This window comes from Aotus nancymaae, unplaced genomic scaffold (genome assembly GCF_030222135.1).
Source record: "Aotus nancymaae isolate 86718 unplaced genomic scaffold, 86718_ANA_hifiasm-v0.15.2.pri h1tg000041l, whole genome shotgun sequence".
Classification (NCBI taxonomy): Eukaryota; Metazoa; Chordata; class Mammalia; order Primates; family Aotidae; genus Aotus; species Aotus nancymaae.
In genome coordinates, this window is record NW_026988455.1 from 38,034,727 (window position 1) to 38,058,775 (window position 24,049).

Here is a 24,049-nt window from a genome sequence, read left to right on the forward strand (position 1 = left end):
AACCAAAGGGCAAAACAGCCACCTAGCACCAAAATGACAGGATTGAATTCACACATAACAGTATTAACCCTAAATGTAAACGGACTAAATGCCCCAATCAAAAGACACAGACTGGCAAATTGGATAAAAAGCCAAAACCCATCAGTGTGCTGTATCCAGGAAACCCATCTCGCATGCAAGGATACACAAAGGCTCAAAATAAAGGGATGGAGGAAGATTTACCAAGCAAATGGAGAGCAAAAAAAAGCAGGAGTTGCAATTCTCATCTCTGATAAAATAGACTTTAAAGCAACAAAGATCAAAAGAGACAAAGAAGGACATTACATAATGGTAAAAGGATCAATGCAGCAAGAAGAGCTAACGATCCTAAATATATATGCACCTAATACAGGAGCACCCAGATACATAAGGCAAGTTCTTAAAGACTTACAAAGAGACTTAGACTCCCACACAATAATAGTGGGAGACTTCAACACACCACTGTCAATATTAGACAGATCAACGAGACAGAAAATTAACAAGGATATCCAGGACTTGAACTCAGACCTGGAACAAGCAAACCTAATAGACATTTACAGAACTCTCCACCCCAAATCCACAGAATATACATTCTTCTCAGCACCACATCACACCTACTCTAAAATTGACCACATAATTGGAAGTAAATCACTCCTCAGCAAATGCAAAAGAACGGAAACCATAACAAACAGTCTCTCAGACCACAGTGCAATCAAGTTAGAACTCAGAATTCAGAAACCAACCCAGAACCGCACAGCCTCATGGAAAATGAACAACTTTCTCCTGAATGTTGACTGGATAAACAATGAAATGAAGGCAGAAATAAAGACGTTCTTCGAAACCAACGAGAATGAAGACACCACATACCAGAATCTCTGGGACACATTTAAAGCAGTCTCTAGAGGAAAATATATAGCAATAAGTGCCCACATGAGAAGAAAGGAGAGATCTAAAATTGACACCCTATCGTCAAAATTGAAAGAGCTAGAGGAGCAAGATCAAAAAAACTCAAAACCTAGCAGAAGACAAGAAATAACTAAGATCAAAGCAGAATTGAAGGAGATAGAGACACGAAAAACCCTTCAAAAAATCAATAAATCCAGGAGCTGGTTTTTTGAAAAGATCAACAAAATAGACAGACCACTAGCCAGACTAATAAAAAAGAAAAGAGAGAATAACCAAATAGATGCAATAAAAAATGACAAAGGGGATATCACCACAGATTCTACAGAAATTCAAACCATCATCAGAGATTATTACAAACAACTCTATGCACATAAATTAGAAAACCTGGAGGAAATGGATAAATTCCTGGACAGCTGCCTCCTGCCAAGCCTAAACCAGGAAGAAGTCGAAACCCTGAATAGACCAATAACAAGGTCTGAAGTCGAGGCAGCAATTAAGAGCCTACCACCCAAAAAAAGCCCAGGCCCAGATGGGTTCACAGCCGAATTCTACCAGACATACAAAGAGGAACTGATACCATTCCTACTGAAACTATTCCAAATAATCCAAAAAGAGGGAATCCTTCCCAAATCATTTTATGAGACCAACATCATCCTAATACCAAAACCTGGCAGAGACTCAACAAGAAAAGAAAACTACAGGCCAATATCCATGATGAACATAGATGCAAAAATCTTCAATAAAATAATGGCAAGCCGATTACAACAGCACATCAAAAAGCTTATCCACCATGATCAAGTAGGATTCATCCCGGGGATGCAAGGCTGGTTCAATATACGCAAGTCTATAAATGTAATTCACCACATAAACAGAACCAAAGACAAAAACCACATGATTATCTCAATTGATGCAGAGAAGGCCTTCGACAAAATTCAACAGCCCTTTATGCTAAAAACCCTCAATAAACTAGGTATCGATGGAACGTATCTCAAAATAATAAAAGCTATTTACGACAAACCGACAGCCAATATCATACTGAACGGGCAAAAACTGGAAGCATTCCCTTTGAAATCTGGCACTAGACAAGGATGCCCTCTCTCACCACTCCTATTCAATATAGTACTGGAAGTTCTAGCCAGAGCAATCAGGCAAGAAAAAGAAATAAAGGGTATTCAATTAGGAAAGGAGGAAGTCAAATTGTCTCTATTTGCAGACGACGTGATTGTATATCTAGAAGACCCCCTCATCTCAGCCCAAAAGCTCCTGAAACTGATAAGCAACTTCAGCAAAGTCTCAGGATACAAAATCAATGTGCAAAAATCACAAGCGTTCCTATACACCAATAACAGACTTAAAGAGAGCCAAATCAAGAACGAACTGCCATTCACAATCGCTACAAAGAGAATAAAATACCTAGGAATACAACTAACAAGGAATGTAAAGGACCTCTTCAAGGAGAACTACAAATCACTGCTCAACGAAATAAGAGAGGACACAAACAGATGGAGAAACATTCCATGTTCATGGTTAGGAAGAATTAATATCGTGAAAATGGCCATACTGCCCAAAGTAATATACAGATTCAATGCTATCCCCATCAAGCTACCAATGACCTTCTTCACAGAACTGGAAAAAACCACCTTAAACTTCATATGGAACCAAAAGAGAGCCCGCATAGCCAAGTCAATTCTAAGCAAAAAGAACAAAGCAGGAGGCATCACACTACCAGACATCAAACTCTACTACAAGGCTACAGTAATCAAAACAGCATGGTACTGGTACCAAAACAGAGATATAGACCAATGGAACAGAACAGAGGCATCAGAGGCAACACAACATATCTACAACCACCTGATCTTTGACAAACCCGATAAAAACAAGCAATGGGGAAAGGATTCCCTGTTCAATAAGTGGTGTTGGGAAAACTGGCTAGCCATATGCAGAAAGCAGAAAATGGACCCCTTCCTGACACCTTACACTAAAATTGACTCCAGATGGATTAAAGACTTAAACGTAAGACCTAACACCATAAAAACACTAGAAGGAAACCTAGGCAAAACCATTCAGGACATAGGAGTAGGCAAGGACTTCATGACCAAAACACCAAAAGCATTGGCAACAAAAGCCAAAATAGACAAATGGGACCTAATCAAACTCCACAGCTTCTGCACAGCAAAAGAAACAGTCAATAGAGTGAATCGGCAACCAACAGAATGGGAAAAAATTTTTGCAGCCTACCCATCTGACAAAGGGCTGATATCCAGAATTTACAACGAGCTAAAAAAGATTTACAAGAAAAAAACAAACAAGCCCATTCAAAAGTGGGCAAAGGACATGAACAGATACTTTACAAAAGAAGACATACATGAGGCCAACAAGCATATGAAAAAATGCTCATCATCACTGGTCATTAGAGAAATGCAAATCAAAACTACATTGAGATACCATCTCACACCAGTTAGAATGGCAATCATTAAAAAATCTGGAGACAACAGATGCTGGAGAGGATGTGGAGAAATAGGAACACTTTTACACTGTTGGTGGGAGTGTAAATTAGTTCAACCATTGTGGAAAACAGTGTGGCGATTCCTCAAGGACCTAGAAATAGAAATTCCATTTGACCCAGCAATCCCATTACTGGGCATATATCCAAAGGATTATAAATCGTTCTACTATAAGGACACATGCACACGAATGTTCATTGCAGCACAGTTTACAATAGCAAAGACCTGGAACCAACCCAAATGCCCATCGATGATAGACTGGACAGGAAAAATGTGGCACATATACACCATGGAATATTATGCAGCCATTAAAAACGAGGAGTTCGCGTCCTTTGTAGGGACATGGATGAACCTGGAAACCATCATTCTCAGCAAACTGACGCAAGAACACAAAATCAAACACCACATGTTCTCACTCATAGGCGGGTGTTGAACAAGGAGAACACATGGACACAGGGAGGGGAGCACTATACATGGGGGTCTGTTGTGGGGGAGTGGGGGGGACAGCGGGGGGGTGGGGAATTGGGGAGGGATAGCATGGGGAGAAATGCCAGATATGGGTGAAGGGGAGGAAGGCAGCAAATCACACTGCCACGTATGCACCTAAGCAACAACCTTGCATGTTTTTCACATGTACCCCAAAACCTAAAATGCAATAAAAATAAAAAAAAAATAAAAAAAAAAAGAAAACAATACAAAGTAACTATGACACAAAAATATGTTACCTGATAACTAAAAAAATAAAAATACCTAATGTTATAAGAAATTAAAGGAAAAAGAGATCATTTCGAGCTTAACTGCACAGAAAATGCTTCAGAGTAGAGGTTGCATCGGACCTTACTTTCAAGAGCCAGAAAAGGAAATGATCATTCCATGTGAAGACTGCTAACTTAGAAAGATGATTTTCTCAATAGTGTACAGAAAGGTGTCTTAGTCTGTTTTCTGTTGCTTACAACAGAATACATAAACCTGGATAATTTACAAAGAAAAGGAACTTGTTTTTTAAAGTTATAGAATCTGGCCTGGCGCAGTGACTCACACCTATAATCCCAGCAGTTTGGGAGGCCAACACAGGTGGATCACTTGAGGTCAGGAGTTCAGTACTGATCTGGCCAACATGGTGAAACCCCGTCTCTACTAAAAATACAAAAATTAGCTGGGTGTGGTGGCACATGCGTGTAATCCCAGCTACTCAGGGGACTGAGGCAGGAGAGTTGCTTGAACCCAGAGGCGGACATTGCAGTAAGCCAAGATCGTGCCACTGCACGATCTCACAGAGTGAGATTCTATTCTATCTCAAATAAAATAAAATAAAATGTCATAGATCTAAGAAGGCCAGCATCAAGGGGTCTCATTTGGTGAAAACCTTCTCGCTGGTAGGAACTCTCTGCAGAGAACTGAAGTGGCACAGAGCATCGCATGTAAGAGGGCTGAGCATGCTGGCTCAGGTCTCTCTCTTCTTATAAAGCCATCAATCAGTATGACTCCCATGGTAATTCATTGACTATTAATGGATTAATGCATTCATGAGGGCAGAGGCCTCAAGACCCAATCACTTCTTAAAGGCCCCATCTTTCAAGACTGCCACATTGGGGATTAAGTTTCAACATGAATTTTGTAGGGGACAAACTTTCAAATCATAGCAGAAGGATTGCCACAAAAAAGGCCTAGAGGTAGAAAGCATGCTTAAACAGAAGACAAGGAATTTGGAAGGAGCCTGAGCTAGGGTGCTGGCCATGTAACCTGGCGTAACCTTCTAGGCAGCTGGACTCAGACTGGCACCCCACTCCCACCTCAGCTGGTTCCGCCTTTCCCGACAGAATCAATGTACCCTTTACATGTATTTGATTGATGTCTGCTTGTGACTTCTATCCCTCTAAAATGTATAAAATCAAGCCATAACCTATCCACGCTGGGAACATGTTCTCAGGACTTCTTAGAACTGTGTCTCAGGCCTTGGTCACTCACCTTATATTTGGTTCAGAATAAATACCTTCAAATATTTAACAGAGTTTAACTCTTCTTCATGAGCAATCTGCTAAGAGGGAGAATAGCAGAGGCTACACCTGGGCCTTTTGTTCCACAGCAAGGGTTTTGAATCTTTATTCAAACTTAAAAGTATTTTAAATTCTAGAGATGTTCTAGATTCTTTTAGAGATTAGAGATTGTCCGAGAGTTGTACAATAATGTGAATAGTTAATAGTTGAACTTTACTCTTAAAAAATGGTTAGTATAAATTTGATGTTGTGTTCATTTCCAGAATTAAAAATTAAATATAAAAAAATTAGACAGTGATGACAGTTATACAACTCCATGAATACACTGCACACCATCGAATTGTAAACATTAAATGGCTGAAATGTATGGTATGTAAATTATATCTCAATAAAGTGGCTTTAAAAATTTTTGTAAGTATGGGAAATAGCATATCATTTTTAAAATATCACATAATAAACAATCCCTTGGACGGTTATGGTGGCTCACACCTGTAATCCCAGCACTTTGAGAGGTTAAAGTTGGTGGATCACTTGAGCTCAGGAGTTCAAGACCAGCCTGGTCAACATAGTGAAGCCCCATCTCTGTAAAACAAACAAACAAAAATATTCAAAATTAGCTGGGTGAGGTGGTGTGCACTTGTAGTCCCAGCTACTCAGCAGGCTGAGGCAGGAGAATCACTTGAACCCGGGAGGCAGAGGTTGCAGTGAGCCGAGATCATGCCACTGCACTCCAGCCTGTGCAACAGAGCAAGACTTTGTTTCAATCAATCAATCAATCAATCAACAATCCCTCCAATTACAATTTAAAACTCCTTATTTAGGTGAAGCTGAGGAAATAATTCCTATGGATTTCATAAAACAGAGAATAAGAAAATAATATATGATAATTTCTTAAGACTTAAGTATTGGCTTCTTTCATAATAAAGAAATGATGTTGAAAGAGAAATGAAAATGACTTATATACAGAAGTAAGTTTATCACATAGCTTGTAGTAACAAGGAAAATGAAACAGTACTGGATGTACATTGTTACAGTTTTAGTATGAAACCACAATCAACATGCAAAAGAGGAGATCCACAAAGGAATGCGAACACAATGAGACTTTCATTGTGTATCAGTATGAATTATATAAAACCATTATTAACAGCACAATAAAAATATGTGCAAGCCATTAAAATAAGCAAAGCATATCAATAAATATTGAGGACACAAAATGGTCTTGTGTTCTTATTCATTTGAAGTCATTACAAATTTTACCGAGCTCTTGATTAAAAAGGAAACAATAGCCACGACTATTTACTGAAACCTATTTGCCTATTTCTGATGGTTTCATTCTTCAGATTCCTCAGTGGGTCTGAAGGACAATGCTGCTACTTACTAAACAAAGCCATCCAATACATTTATTCTTATTCTTCAACTCTGGGAGCATCTTAAACATGAAAGTGCTGTTCACTGCTGATAGATGAAATAAAGAGAAAGCAGAGTGAACACGGATATTCTGTAATAGAACAGTCTCCATGGGATTGAGTGATCTTGTTATTGCAGTAACCAAGAGACCATAAAAATCAGGACACAAGACATTCAACTCCTGTTTATCTAGGACGGGTAATAGGGGACGGCCATAAAACGTGGATTACAAATTCTATCATCTCAAATGGCATTCCGGTTAGCATTTCAATTTCTTCTCATATTAGCCACATTAAACCAGAAGATAAAAGTTAAAAAAAAAAATAGTTGATTTAATTAGGCCCTTCCCACTCCCCTGTGTGTGTCTAAAATGAAATTAAAGTGTGAGGGAGAGCGGTGAATATAGAGTACCTGGAAAGTTCAGTCCAGGAAAACACGCCCACACTGGGAAAACGATTTCACACAACACGATCGAGAAGGAAATACCCATGGCAACCATCTCGGACCCCTTGCTTCCATCTCCTCACTTGCTGGTCAGCTCTGGTATTGACTTACGTTCCTCACATCAAGTCACTTCCGGGCCTCAGGCTCCAGCTATTAAAAAGGGGATGGGGGCGAGGCACTGGACTGAACATCAAAGGGCTGTTTAAAAACAATACTGAAGAACAATTCTTGTATGAGCAGTTATAGTTTTCCTGCTGAGATTTCCTAGCAAGAAATAAATACTCAGTACTTAGAAGTAGCAATAGTAGTTTCAGTTTCAACACCAGAGGAAAATAAATAATAATAGTAGTTGCAGTAGTAATAATAAATTCATATAGCAGTATACAGAAACTATTGCTAACTAAAAATTGAGAAATGAGGGGAGAGAGAGCTGATAAGGCATGATTCCCATTTTCAAAAACAGAAGAAAGGCAAACTTCATAGAGTATCTATAAATAGTGGCCAAAACATAAACAGTTTGTGAAACGCAATGGCTCAGAGCAGAGCAAGACTCCCAGCACACCCACAGTAGGTCTAAAGATCCAGTGAAAACCTTCACCACACCACACCACACTCACATACTCGGCTGGGCCGTCGAGTGCTCTTTCATCCAGAGACCAACCATCTGAGCCCCAGATCTGAGATTAAGCGCAGGAGTTCGTCATGTGTCACTGATGCAGATGAGGAGTACCACATCTTGAAAAGGTGACACAACCACCACAGAGGGTTATGCTGTGATCCAAGTCTCAAAAATCAGGTCCTAGTCAAGGACCTCTAAGAATCTGATGCAACATAATAACTTGCTTCACACAAGGAGAAGCCAGTATCACCTGATCCTCATTTTGGGCATATCATGTGGACCAAGGGACCTAGTCAATGTCACAGGCTCAGGATGACAGAGGACTGCATGCCAGCTTTCCCTGAACCCCGTTGTCAGGGTGACACACCCTCTCTGAGTGCTTTCAGGGCCACGAATTTCTCAAAAGCCACTTCTAGTTTCAGTCAATGACCAGCTTTGTGTGACTCTTCAAGCCATCCTGTGTCCAAACAGGCATCACAGCCACATCTCAGACTCACTGTTGACATAAAGCATTTTCTTGTGGCCTTGGGAATTCCCTTCTGGAATAGGTAATAACAAAATATACAAGTTAGTTCTTTTTGTTCGCCTTGTTGTTCCAAGTTAGTGATGACTGTCTAATACTTAACTTTTGAGTGTCTTCCATTTTCTTTTTCTTATTGGCACTGTGAGACTAAATTCTTGAAGTTAGACTGTATAAGGCAACCTATGAAGGTGCAAAGTCTATTCATTTGATAATAGTATTGTCTGAATTTTGAAGTCATGTAAGAGCAGGATAGTAACACCAAACATCTTTTGGATTTCAAATCATCATGTATCAAACATCAGACCCAGGGTCTATCAAGCCATCAAATCACTTGAAGGAACAAGATAAAATTGAAACAGTGGCAGAGACATCCTCCCTACTTCATCTTTGAATTACTCTAACAACAATAATAACCAGGTCTTTTCCAGTTACATACCTCTTCCCTGTAACTCAAATAAAGTACATTTATATTGAAACAGTTGGCTGGGCACAGTGGCTCACACTTGTAATCCCAGTACTTTGGGAGGCCAAGGTGAGTGGATCACCTGAGGTCAGGAGCTCGAGACCAGCCTGGCTAACATGGCAAAACCCCGTCTCTACTAAAAACACAAAAATTATCCAGGCGTGGTGGTGCGCACCTGTAGTCCCAGCTACTCAGGACGCTGAGGCAGGAGAATCGCTTGAACCTGGGAGGCGGAGGTTGCAGTAAGCCGAGATCATGCCATCGCTCTCCAGCCTGGGTGACAGACTGAGACTCCATCTCAAAAAAAAAAAAAAAAAGAAAGAAAAAGAAAAACTCTACTACCACGTATAAAGAAACCTAAATGACTGGAAGGCAACATCATTGTCCTCCACTCATTTTTAAAGCATTTTAGGAAATTCTGCTTTTCAATGTGGTGGTGAAACTGAAAAACACGTGTGTAACATACATACCTGTTTTTAACGCAAACTTCCTTATTCAGGTTCATGGTTGTACCCAACGTTAACTGAGCAACTGCTCAGTAGTAGAGTTTTTCAGGAGCTATTCTAAGTCACCTGCATATATGATTTTATTTAATCCTTCTAACTCTAGGCAGTAGCTACTGCCACTTCCTCCACTGCACAGCTAAGGAATCTGGGTGTTTAGGTAACCTGTCCCAGGTCACTCGGCAGAGTCAGGCTTGCATCCAATGTGATTCCAAAGCCCATCCCCCTCACTACTTCTCAAAACATACTACTGATTTCTGTCTGAACTAGGGGTCATTTAGAAAAGGTAACCATTTTTCCCCTGCAGCTCAGCCTCTTCACTCCTAGTCTGTTTCTTCTGCTTTCCTTCCTGCTTCCTGTCAGGCTAATGCATACCTTTGGATTTCCTCAGTGTTCTTTTCCAGTCACAGCCAGGAACCTGGCCTCCCTCCGGCTCCCAGAAGCCAACAGTGCAAGCTCAAGGGAAAGGCTGAGCCTGCAGGGAAACCCAAGCAGCTGGCCCCTGGCGACTTACACAGCAGCACTGCCTGGGAAGTATGAGGTTACTTACCTCCATGTACGCATCGAGCTCCCAGACTCAGGTAAGACCACATCCCCCGACCCTTCCCAGGGATGCATTTATTTTCACGGTTACACAGAAGTGAGGAGCTCTCAGACTCTCTGAGCAAACTGCTGAACTTAGCAATGTACACTCAAAGCAAGGTGAATAGCTGCTAATCTTTCCTTCTCTAACACTTACTGATCCTCTAACGTACATAGGGTAGGAAATTTTGGAAACATGGGAGTAAAATCTGCTTCATTAAATCATATTTCCTTAGGGTGACTGGGAACTACAAGTTTTGTGAAAATTTCTCTAGAAGCTCTTACGGTCATTTTAAAGAAATTATGAATTGATTAGCAGATATGCTGAATTTGTTAGATGCCTGTCTCCAGGGCTTCCATTAGAAAGAAGCTGTTCTGTTTCTGCAGATTTTTCTGACACAATGTGAATGATGACATCTGACTCTGGCAGCAGGCCACAGTGCGTGGATTCAGGCATCCCCGAGACCCACGTGTCCACCTTCAAGCAGTGTGACCTTGAACCAGTTACTTAACGTCTTCAAACCTCAGCATCTCTGTAAAAAGATAGGGCCATTAACGTTCCTTGCCTAAGGTTACTGTAAAGATCAAATGACGTCATGTCTGTAAAAATGTCTCGCACAGGCACTGGCAGAGTAGACATTTCATAAATGGTAGTTTTATTTAATTTTATGTCATTTTAAGGGAAGGGCAGATGTAAAAGCTTGTTATTGAGAAATCAGGAAACAGAAGCCATAAATTTGTGGTCTGCAATTTTTCCTTCACATAGGAAAACTGTTTACCAAAGCTATATTTGCAAATAGAGATACCAGAATCTGTTACAATACCCAAACCTCAACTTTTAGTAATCGGACACTTCAAAGTTCGACTATACAATGTTTTCCTGCTATATACATATTTACAATATAAAAATCAAGAGAAAAAAATACAGAGTCTGAGTCCAAAGGGAATGCAGATGATCAGATGTAAATGCCAGGTTCCACAGTCTATCAGAAAAGAAATAATCATTTACAAAGATGACAAATACAGCGTTCACAATAAGAAAATTAGTAAATCAGAAATTCTACACAATAAAAAACATTTATGGCCCAGCATAGTGGCTCATGCCTGTAATCTCAGCACTTTGAGAGACCGAGGTGGGTGGATCACGAGGTTAGGAGTTCAATCCCAGCTACTCGAGAGGCTGAGGCAGAAGAATCATATGAACCCAGGCGGCAGAGGCTGCAGTGAGCCAAGATCACGCCACTGCACTCCAGCAGGTGACAGAGTAAGACTCCATCTCAAAAACAAACAAACAAAAAATCATTTATGAAGAAGGCTTACATGGAAAAATTACATTTCCCTCTGTCTTTAAATTATCTGCCAATTACCTAAACTTTCATATTCAGCATTATTTCTAACTTTTTTTTTTTTTCCTTTTTGAGATGGAGTCTCTCTCTGTTGCCCAGGTTGGAGTACAACAGTGCAATCTCGGCTCACTGCAACCTCTGCCTCCCAGGTTCAAGCGATTCTCCTGCCTCAGCTTCCCAAGTAGCTAGGGTTACAGGTACCCACCATCATGCCCAGCTAATTTTTTTTTGTATTTTTAGTAGAGACGGTGTTTCACCACATTGGCAAGGCTGGTCTTGAACTCCTGACCTCAGGTGATCCACCCACCTCAGCTTCCCAAAGTGCTGGGAATTACAGGCGTGAGCCACCATGCCTAGCCTATTTACAATTTTTTTAAGATTAGAAAAATGGAGTCGCCATTGCTTTGTTCAACATTTCCCTTCAGGTAATAACATAATTCATCTACTGAAAAGAGGAGCCGTGGGTGCTCATAAAGAAATGCTGTAATACATGTCAGCCCAACAACAAAATGTGCAACAAAACAGCTCGGAAAGAAAACTGAAACGGGAACCCCCTGATAAGAATTGTTCTTTGCATGAGGCTCCTGGGCCTACAACTAAACAAGTATCTCACTGCCCAAGTGGCTGGAAGGCATCTGCTGTTTAAAGAGTGCAATCGCTAGAAAGGAGTTCAGGCCACAGTGCCTGTCAGCAAGCTCAGATTACAGCAAAACCTCTGAAGTTACTTCCAAAATATAATCAAAGCTCTCCTCTGCACAGTCAGAGCAGTGGCAAGTTCCTAGAACTGATTTTTGTTGCTGAGTTCAGCACTAAACAATCTCTGAGAAAGCTCAGATTAGCCAGGCTGAATAAACAAGAAACAAACCAAAAGAATTTCCAGTGGAGTTTCAGCCACAACTAAATGAGTTGTCCTGTTTCACCAAAAATTCATGCATATACCTCAGTACTCCGCTCATCTTCAAAAAAACTACAGTTGTCCAACTTTCTAAAATTCTCTTAAGTTTGATAATGTTAAAAACAATGATAGTGAGACCTCCACTATTCTTTCCCTCAGATATACAGATAATATATCTAAAGCAAGTACATGGTATTTTTATAAAAATTGTCTATAATCACACAAGCTGTATTATTTCTGCCCATGTTTTAAAAATTAAGAGTTTTTAGTTTAAATCCATCCTAATTGCCCCAGGCCCAAAGTATAGAAGAACGAAAAGTTACAGGGTTCTCTGAAAGCATTTTGTTGCTAGGAGTGGTGGCTCACATCTGTAATCCCAGCACTTTGGGAGGCTGAGGTGGGCAGATCATGAGGTCAGGAGTTTGAGACCAACCTGACCAACAGGGTGAAACCCACGTCTCTACTAAAAATACAAAAATTAGCCAGGCATGATGGTGCGTGCTTGTAATTCCAGCTACTGGGGAGGCAGAAGCAGGAGAATCACTTGAACCCAGGAGGTGGAGGCTGCAGTGAGCTGAGATCATGTCATTGCACTCCAGCCTGGGCAACAGAGTGAGAGTCCGTCTCAAAAAAAAAAAAAAAAAAGCTTTTTGTTAAGAAACAAGCCCCTTTTTAAAGAAAAATCTTAAAAGGATCTATGGGATTAGATACAATAGATACAATTCATATCTTCAAGTTTATGTTTAAGAAGAAATACAACTGGTTAAATCCAATTTAATAACATACTTGTTTTAAGAATAAAATTCCCTCTTTCGTTGGCACCAGAATTTGTGCTCATGCTTTACTGTCTCTAGTGGTACAGATTCCCTTCTACTAAAATTTAGTTGGGGGTATTTGAAGGACCTCAAATGGGCTTCTCTGAGTATCGTTTCTCAAGGCTCCCACAGAGAGAAAAACCGAACAGTCACAGACAGAATAAACTCTTACAGAGGCAATTGTTCATTTCCTGAGCTAACCCACTTCCTTCTTCATACATTTCCTTCTCTTCATCAATGTGTTTTTTGAAATTAGCATTGAAATTATCTTGCAAAATACACATTTGGACCTACGGCCGGGATTCTAGGCAAATTCCAATGCCCATGTCATTTTCAGTATCATCGCTGTAGTGATACAAAATTAGAACCCCAAATGAAGTGTCATGTCAGAAGTACAGACGAAAAGAATCTGAATCATTATGAACCAGATCCATATTGTGAGAAAATAAATGTTATTAAAATGAAAAACTGAATGAAGAAATGTCATGGCTCCTGACTACTCCATATGGAACAGTATGGCATCTATCAGAAGGAAGGAAGTTTTTTTAACCTTTCAAATCTTAGCAAACTGGAATGAGTTGTTGGGTTTCTCCACTCTACAACGTTGGAGACAAAAACTTGAAGTCTCATAATTATTAAAATTACCTATTAGACATGCACCTTCTCAATGATTACCGTCTTGACTTTGATCAAAGCTGACACAAGAAGTTAAACTAAAATGTGGCTCTCATTATTCTTCTGTGCTAATAAATATAATTTAAAAAATAAAATCAGTTCTTACCCAATATAAAAAGCTTTACTTATTTAGAGTGATACCACAGAAACAGACAAAAGGAATAAAGTCTCTCAAAATGTTTATTTTTGTCAGAACAGCTGACGATTTTCTGTTAAGTATTTTGGTTCATAATTATAATAAGCATTTTCCCCCCTTGAAAAATCCATTCAAAATATCTCAACCCTTGAGGTAAAGCACTTTAACTAAATAAAAAAAAAAAAATCCTGATTTGTTTTAAAGAAAAAAAATTCTTAAAATTCCTTTAGCTTGATAAATAGAAATAATCTCTTCTTGTTCTACTCTGGTGAACATAAATGTATTTCCTACAGCCAAGAATCCAGTCACTTATTGGCAAACCAAAGGTGAGAACAATTCATTTACACCCTCTACTCAAACATAGTGCAACACTGCCGTGTTCATATATACTTTTCTTTTAGAGTTACCAACACTCTTCTGGCAAAGACAAAGTTTTGGAATGGCAAAAGCAACAGAGGTTTTAGATCTCAAAGCGCCATAAAGGAATTAATCTGAGTCTTCATCATCCAGATAGTCCTCAGCATTGCTTAATGTTCGGACTGCATCTAAAAGAAATAGGAGGGAAAAAAGAAAAACAAGGTAATTAAAAACTGCTCATTTTTTTCATTTTCAAAGCTCTTCAATTAGAATAGTATCTTCCATCTGACCCAGGATTGTACTTTCTCTGAGGATCTTTCTCTGCTTTTGCTTTTCAGCCTAACCATTAAGTTTCTGTTGCCACAGAGGCTGACGATGCATTCCTTAGTCATGTGGAAGAGTGCAGCACACGGTGCTAGGTGCCATGCATCCATTTCCAACAGAAAGGCCCAGCCACAGGCACCATGACCAACAAGACACATCACCAGCAGCGCTACGCTCTGACAACTGCGCTTCCAACCGCCTTTCCCAATGACAGCCTGAGGTCTTGCCCAAAGGCAAGGTCACTGTGTAGGAAGTTACCTACTGAAGGGGAAAAAGGAAAAGAGAGAATGAAAACAAAGAAGTTTCAATTTCAATGTAGAAAACACTGAAAATAAAGCAAAAGACTGAAATGGTGGGAATAAAATGTTTTAAAAAAGAAAGAGCTGGACCCTATCAAATGTTCAAGCAACCTTGAACAGGGCTCAAAAGGAAGACATTTGATCTTTAACTGTCACCTCTTCAACTGTCTAGTCAAATTCCTACAGCAACAGATTACCCTAGGTATAATTTTAGTGGGAAGAACAAAATGCAAACACAGGCACATTGTTCAATAAATATATGTCACAGCACCCAGATCATCATGGTCTCTAAGCATCACATCTCTGAAGCTTATCGCAAATATGACCGGTTCCACGTATGGGGCAGGAAGCAAAAGGGATGACTAGAACCCTAGTCATGCTGTAAATCAAGGATCCCATCAAAGACAGCATCATGTGAAAGAGTCTGAGATTCAACTTTTAGAGGCCTCCACTAGCCAAAGATGGGCTACTGATAAAGCTACTAACTGGAATGGATTAAAGCACATCAAATATTTCAACACACACCAAAAAGAGCTCATTTGTCACCCTTTGGAGGATGATAGAGACCAGCTTATTCTTTTAAAAACTCTTAAATAAAGCGCAAAAATCAAGCATTTATCCTGCACTTGCTACATTAACTATTCCTCTGCATAACAAAACAATTGATGAGGGAAAACTTTATAGAATATTTCAGCTAATAACTCAGAAAGAAGTGATTTAATTAGAATATCATCATTTTGTGCTGTTTAGTGAAGTGACAGATCTAGGCAATGATCATCAATGGATGTCGCATCACGGGAAGAGTGACAACCAGATATCACGTGCCTCTGATAAAAGAATACTACATTCTATATATTATTCCTCCTACTCCCAGGAAAAATACACGATTAGGCAGGCAGATAGACAGACACACAGACAGATGAGAGACAGATAGATAGATAGATAGAACCTAAATTGGATCAAACCTCTAGCTAGATAGATAGGTAAGTAGTAGGTAGGTAGGTAGGTAGAGAGAGAGAGAGAACCTAAATTGGATCAAACGTCTAGATAGGTAGATGATTGACAGATGATTGATTGATTGATTGATCTTAAACTGGATGAAACCTCTAGATCTAACACCAATGGACAAAACCATAAAGGACAGAGGAATATGACAACACCATGGGAATGTAGTCAGCAATGTCCAGACTGGGAAATTCAAGTTACTTAACCCAATTTCTTTAATAAATGAATGGCAAGGTTAAAAAGGGGGAAGAGTAGAGGGAAAGGAACTGTTGATTAAAAAATCATTTAGGAGCTATATCTACCAATCACAAGCTGACCTTATGTGAATCCAGACTTAAATAAACCATAAGTAAACAAGTAAGTAAAAACAAACAGAGATGTATAAGAAAATGGAAGTTTGGACAAAGACAGATATTTGATGATATCAAGGAATTATTTTTTTGGTATCCTAATGCTTTTTTTTTTTTAAGAGTCCTCCTGTTTACAGGTTTTGGGAAATGATTATTGAGAAAAAGAAAAGGAGAAGGGAGGATCAGTACAAGGGAGCTGGAAGCCGATTTATCTTGCAAGAGAGAAAAGGAAAGAAAGCAGAACAGAGGCAAGTTTCTTTTCTGGATCTCATTCTGCCACCCAGGCTGGAGTGCAGTGGTGCAATCATGGATCACTGCAACCTTAACTTCCTGGACTCAAGCGATCCTCCTACCTCAGCCTCCCAAGTAGCTGAGACTACAGGCGTGCACCACCACACTCAGCTAGTTTTTAATGTTTCTGTAGAGATGTCGTCTCACTATGCTGTACAGGCTAGTCTTGAACTCCTGGATGCAAGCAATCCTTCCTGCCTCCCAAACTGCTGGGATTACAAGTGTGAGCCACTACACCTGGCCATGTTTCAGTGACGTTATACCAGCTTCCAAGCTGGTATAAAGCTTGGAAGTTTGACTCTATTCTTCTCCACTCTGCTCAAGAGAAGTTCACAAGGACTGGGAAGAATATATTTTGTTCTCCCCCAACACACACCCAGGAACTTCAGGACTTCATGTCAACTTGGTAAAAAGTAGCTTTCTAACCTAAAGCCTGAGAGACGAATAGTAAAGCTCTTTCCCCTTCTACATTGCTATCCAAAGTGTTGCCATATTCTGTGTGCCCAGATGCTTACTTCTGCTCGTTATTTTATTCTTACTTCTCCTATTAAAAAGAGAGGATGATTTGCCACAGTGGAGACTCTGACAGGTCATCAAAAGACAGGTACAAGTCAGGCAAATAAATTCCTTCTCCTTTCTTCCCTTCATGAACTGTTCTGAGGCAGTTTTCTCGGGAAACCTCCCACATGGTCAGGTGTTGAGTGATGAGATGTATGTCTTCATAGCCCACCTCCAGGTGTAGCGCGCATGGGAATGTATCCCCCAGCAGCACTGCCATCCTCCCCTAGCTCATGTTCATTTTTCCTCAATCTCACCACTCTGGGTTTACACATCTCAATTAAAGAAGCAGCACTTAAGACCCACCAACAAACATACAAACAATAAATAAATGATGGAGGAATAAACACAGTCACAAGGATGAATCTTACAGATGTAATGTAAATGAAAGAAGTCAGTCACAAAAAAGTATATACAGTTTGATTCCACTTGAATAAAATTCACAAACAGGCAGAACTAATCTATGGGAGAGAAGCAGAAGATACTGAGGGAGGCATGTGGTGTGTGGGAACTGTTCTCTAGCTTAATCTGGGCTGTGGTGAACAGGTGTAAAAAAATTCATCAAGCTGTATGCTTAAGATTTATGTACTTAATGTAAATTATACTCAGATTTTTTAAAGCTGGAAAAAAATTTTGAAGGACTCAACTCTTAGGTATAACCCTAACCCCGAGCCCTATATCCTAGTTATCTTCCACAGTAACTGCAACATGTGACTTATTTTGTACCTATTAAAAAACCCACATTGTGTTTCTAAAAGTAGACAACAACTCACACCTGTAATCCCAGCACTTCGGGAGGCCAAGGCAGGCAGGTCTCTTGAGGTCAGGAGTTCAAGACCAGATGGGATAAAAAGGTGAAACCTCACCTCTACTAAAAATACAAAAATTAGCCAGGTGTGGTGATGCCCACCTGTAATCCCAGCTACTCGGGAAGCTGAGGCATGAGAATCACTTGAGCCTAGGAGGTGGAGGTTGCAGTGAACTGAGATGGCATCACTTCACTCCAGCCTGGGCGACAGAGGGAGACTCTGTCTCAAAAAAAAAAAAAAGAAAGAAAACTGGACAACAATATCAGAATATACCTTTTCCAACTAAGAGTTCATGCTGACAATTAACTCTATGGCCAAATAGTCCAACCCTATTCCAACGAGGATCAAAATACAAATTAAACTTTTTTTTTCTAACTGTGTAATTAGGGAAATGAAGCAAGTGAAAACATTTTAAAAGTAACATGAAAATTGAAATATAAAAATTCATTTCTTGGCTCTGTCTGCCAAGCCCTAAGATTACCACACTAATGAATCCATTACCTAATCAGTTCAAATTTAGGAAGGTAAACTAAACATACTTGGGGTGCGCAGAGAAGAGAGTATCTGCCTCCGAGCCCTACTCTGAAGAGGCTGCAGAAAGACTCATCGCCTGCTTCCCTCACCTCTAACCACTCCTGAGTAAGGCTTCTGGGTGAGCTCTCTAGGGTCTAAGAAAGTTTGGTATATGCCTTGTCTGTCAAAATGGAGCTCATAGCATGCACGAGACTCTGATACCTTCAGGTCATGAGAAACCTTATTCTTTGGTCAGGGCAGGCTGAGGATAGCCACACAACAGGAAGTCAGTGGCAGAGAAAGGAAGTTAGGCCAGAGTCCTACTTCCTGACCCAATCAAGGCAGCAAGGAGTAGGAGGTCAACCTCAAGCAGAAGTGTCTCTCACACAGCTGCAAATATGGCTCTCAATCATAATGTAGCTGGGGAGCACCAGCTCAGCTGATACTTTCTCATTCCCTTAGCAGAACCCATCTCCATCTATGCAGGAGAAATTAAAGAAAGGCTTGCACTGCAGGTGAGCACTCATGGCTTAATTAAGGAATCCCAAACTGATTAACAGTTTATACTATATTCAAACTGAAGCTAAAAAAGAAAAGAAATCTGGAACAAAGACATATCTAGAATAAAGAATAAAAGGAAGCCAGGCACGGTGGCTCCCACCTGTAATCTCAATGCTTTGGGAGGCTGAGGTGGGGGGATGGCTTGAGTCTAGGAGTTCGAGATCAACCTGGGCAGTAAGGCAAGACCCATATCTCTACATTTAAAAAAAAAATTAGCTGGGCAAGATAACACATGCCGGTAGTCCCATCTTCTCAAGAAGATGAGATGGGAGGATCACTTGAGTCCACGAGTTTGAGGCTACAGTGAGCTATGATTGACCCCTGCATTCCAATCTGAGCAACAGAGCAAGACTCCATCTAATAAAAATAATAATGTACACTTAAACTCTATTTTTAAAAACTGCCCATAGTACTATGAATAAAGTCTAAAATGTTTAGCAAAGTCTAGAACAATTTTGATTACAGTTTATTGATATCCTCATTAAAAACAAAAACAATATAATCATGGAGCTATTAAATGCTATATTTAAAAATATTTAGTGATAATCACCCATAAATACATATTGAAATGAGGGAATGAAGATGATGGTTCTCCAAAAAGGACTGCAATGAAAAGCAAGGTGATTAGAACTTGATTGCAAGGAATAAAAGAAACACACACAATAAAGGTAAAGATCCACGTTTCTCGTCTAATTTCTGTTTGATTGGGGGTGTCCTATTTTGGGGGTTCTGATTAAGGTCAACGATATATAAACAAACTTCAGAATTATCTGAAGAGTTTTTTGTTTTTCGTTTTTTGAGATACAGTCTTTCTCTCACCCCGGTTAGAAAGCAATGGTGCGATCACAGCTCACTGTAGCCTCAACCTCCGGGGGCTCAAGTGATTCCCCAGCTCAGCTTCCTGAGTAGCTGGGACTACAGGCCCACACCACCATGTCTGGCTAATTTTTTTGTACCTTTTGTAGAGATGGAGTCTTCACTTCGTTGCTCAGGCTGGACTCCAACTCCTGGACTCAAGTGAACCTCCCGCCTTGGCCTCCCAAGGTGCTGGGATCACAGGCATAAGCCACTGCACTCAGCCAAGTTTATCTCTTTTGTGCAATTCTAAGTTAATAAATCTTAGTTATGGGGCACCAGAGGAGAAAGAAGGATTTAAAACAAATACCTGTTCCCTGTTTCTTTTTCAGGAGAGATGCACAGGCAGCATTGGTAGCCATGTCGAAGGCCAGCTTCTTCTCATTGTTTCTTAGGTCTGTTCTAGCACCTTCCCAACACAAGAAAAGTCAATTAGGTATCTTTAAAGACTATATAGTAGCAGCCAATTCTCTCTCCCTATGACTAACCACTTTTGGTAAAACAAACTAGAGAACAGCTCTGGCCCAGAAGTAAATGTTCTCAAAACAATAAAACTCTCAGACAGTATATTTAGCATCTTCAATCAGGAAGCTTGTTGCTGAACCTGTGGTAACAATTCAGAGCCTTTCCCTTCGAGTCCCTATAGAACTGCATGCGAACTTTTCAGTCAGGAGTTTATGGTCCCTGTGGAGCTTAATTTCAATGAGCCCTTTGCCTCCTCTTTTGCTCAAGAGGGTCTTTAGAAAAGACCAAGTGGGTAGTGCTCCAGGGGATTAATATTTTGTATCTGTAAGTATGTTCTCATGCAAATTAGCAGAATAGCAACACACAAAACCGAGAGGTAATTCATTATTCCCATAAGCCATCTTCTACCCAGTTTTCCTTTGCCTTTATTATGTTAAAAATTACATCAGAATTCATGAATACATTTGCATTGTTAAGGATTCAAAAATACAAATGTATGCTGACCAAAAGCACAAGTCCTGTTTCATTTCCTCATCTTCTACCCACTGCAAAGGTAACCATTCTTAACAAGTGGGCGTGAGTTCTTATCTCCCTCATTTGCATCAGTGCATTCATACACATATCGATATAGACACAAAATCATACTACACGTATTGGTCTGTAATTTCATGTTTTTAAAACTTAATGTCTAATGGTACTGTTTTCTTAGCAATACAAATATTCATAACTCAACCTACTTAAATGTTTGTAAGTATTCCATTTTGTGTATGCTCCAAAATTTAATTCCTCCTGTATTGATGGGCACTTAGCCTACTCCTAATTTTCACTATCACAAATACTCCAGTGAATATCCTTGAACATCTTTGCTCATGTGTATTTCTGAAGAATGGCTTACTAAAAGTGGTATTGGAAAGTAAGGCTAAGTCCATTTTAAATTCTGCCAGCTACTGTCAGATTACTTTTCATACTAGTCACTAAAGATCCTCTGAATTTCTGTGGTATCAGCTGTAATATCTCCTTTTTCATCTCCGATTTTAAGATTGCTTTCCAAGAAGGCTTTAGGCCAACCACATTGGCTCACACCCATAATAAATCCCAGCACTTTGGGAAGCCAAGGCGGGCGGATCATTTGAGGTCAGGAGTTCAAGACTAGTCTGGCCAACATGGTGAAACCCCGTCTCTATTAAAAATACAAAAATTAGCCAGGTGTGATGGCAGGTGCCTGTAATCCCAGCTACTTGGGAGGCTGAGGCATGAGAATCGCTTGAACCCAGGAGGCGGAGCTTGCAGTGAGCCAAGATTGCACCACTGTACTCCAGCCTGGGGAACAGAGCAAGACTCACTCTCAAAAAAAAAAAAAAAACAAAAACAAGAAGGCTTTATCAATTCATACTTTCTGACACAGTGTAGGAAAGTGTCATTTTCTTTGCAACCACTTCCCCTTCAATAAACAAAAAAAGGCCGGCACAGTAGTACATCATGCCTGTAATCCCAGCACTTTGGGAGGCTGAGGCAGGCAGATTGCTATGTACAGGAGATCAAGACCAGCCTGGGTGACATGCAAAGTTCCATCTCTATAAAAATTAGCCATGTGTGGTGGTGTACACTTTTAATTTCAGCTACTCAGGAGGCTGAGGTGGGAGAATTACTTAAGCCCAGGAGGCAGAGGTTGCAGTGAGCTGATACTGCTCCACTTGCACTCCAGCCTGGGCAACAGAGTGAGACCCAGTTTCAAAAAAAAAGAAAAGAAAGACATGTACCCAAATTTGAAGGCACAGAAATACTGCATCAAGAAAAAAACAGTATATTTAAATAGTAATATAATGATCTTGTGTCAAAATCTTTCTCCTAAGCAGATCGCTGTATTCACAGTAGGGTTACATAAAAAACCTAATTCTCTCAGTATGCTACAGGTCGAAAACTCCTGAGGGTTAACAGTTCTGTGACTAATCATATATTATATTATACTTTAGAGCTTATAGACATGATTTCTATCAGAACAGGAAATATTCAGAGACAGTGATGACAGAGAAGAAACACAACCATTTCCTGGGTCCCTCTAGACAAGCACTAATAGGAATATAATGTGAGCCATATATCTAATTTTTAATTTTCTAGTAGCCAATTTGCAAAATGTGAAATTAATTTTAATTATATATTTAATCCAGTATATCTGAAATGTTATTTCAACATAAAACCAACATAAAAATTATTGTGATATTTTACTTTTTGTTTCACTAAATCCTTGAAATCTGGTATGCATTTTACACTTATAGCAGATCTCAATTCAGACAGCCTCATTTAAAGGGTTCAGCTGTGCATGTGGCTAGTGGCTGCCATATTGGACATCAAAGCCCTCAGCATACCCTTTACAGGGCACTAGAGTGATCATCACAGTGTCTGGCCTTTTAGACCTGGACCTTACATCACCAGACTTAAAATCTAAACCATTTCCTATCATATATCCCACAATATTGCTCTGCGGATCCCTAATGAAGGTAATTCCATGAGTTGTGTCTTGGGGAATCAAACATCCTACATGATAGGCTTCTGGACTAGGGTATGGTATGGGTGATCTGCCTGGCCTTCTCTAAGCGGAAACTAATATTTGTGGGTCAAATGGGTAAAGGGATAGTCAGTTTATAATTTCGCTGTTTTCTCTGACTTATAAAAGCAGGGGATCAAGATATCCTCTCTTGTTCACTTTACATCTTCCACCTGCTCAACTCAAAACAGGACATTGCAGCCATATCATTCTTGCTCATCAGTCAAGACTCCCCCATGAGAACAAGAGCCTAAGCAACTTTACCTATACAGCTTTCTCAGACAGGACCTCCCCCCACACACACACATTCTTTGTTTCTAAGGCTCTATGATCCTGGAGAAACATACAATACAGTTCTTACCAAAAGTAATATATGTAATGTTAAAGCTTGCGATGGTTTTAGTTTATACTAAAAACTAAAACAAAGCAACCCCTAATAATTTCATCTTATCATGACTATTCTATGATACACAGAGCAAAGGTTAAACCACATTTTGAAATAAGACTATTATTCTTCCTACCATTTCAAATGACATAATTTGATAGAGACTATTTTTTAGGGTAAGCAAAGACCAGATAAACTCAACACAAACTTTACCTTTTGCCAGAAGCAACTGGACAATATCTGCATAACCCTTCCAGGCAGCAGCATGCAAAGCTGTGTCTCCCAACTTGTTCTATGGTGATAAAAAGAGAAAGTACCATTTTTAAGACAGAGGGTGGATTGAAAGTACATGTTAATTTAGGTTTAATCCAATTAAACCTAAAATGGGAACAAAGTTAAAGAACCACATAAAATTCCAAAGAGAAAAGGAAAGGAGACTCAAGAGATGGGAGATGAGTCATTTTTGACAGATGGAATGGGCTGGAGGGGCACAAGCTGACTTGGTGGAGCACAGGCTGAAATGCAGATGCCTGCAGAGGGAGATCCCAGGAGGAAGCAAGCAGATTTGAACATGTAGAAGCCTAGCAAAAATTAGGAATTGGAGATTACTAGAGGTACTAGGGCAGAAATGAGGCATGGGTATGAAAACAGAGGTACTGGTTAAAAGCATTCATAAAAAGTTATTAGAATCTCAGAACCTCTTCCCCTTTTCTTGCTGCCAGATAACCCAATATTACTTGCTGAGAAATCAACCTGATAGTTTCCAAGTTCATCAACACTAGGCACAAGAGAAGGTAGCAAAGGGCCAGAAACTAAAAGCTGAGGGTTAGGCAAAAAACCTACAAACTGAACAGTAAGACCCCGCTCTCAGGTGCCTTTACATATCCCACTGCCAGTGC

General features: G+C 39.9%; 1 protein-coding gene across 1 annotated transcript in view; it reads right to left on the reverse strand.

Moving 5' to 3' along the window:
- Window positions 1–13,859: 13,859 nt before the first annotated feature.
- The window catches only part of OSTF1 (osteoclast stimulating factor 1), a 60,835-nt gene continuing 50,645 nt past the window's right edge, over window positions 13,860–24,049 (reverse strand). The window contains exons 8-10 of the mRNA XM_012454243.3: window positions 23,364–23,442; window positions 20,066–20,164; window positions 13,860–14,378 (exon numbers count right to left, since the gene is read on the reverse strand). Of these exons, the coding sequence (XP_012309666.1) occupies window positions 14,320–14,378; window positions 20,066–20,164; window positions 23,364–23,442 (237 nt within the window). The 3' untranslated portion in view covers window positions 13,860–14,319. The remainder of the gene's footprint in view (window positions 14,379–20,065; window positions 20,165–23,363; window positions 23,443–24,049) is intronic.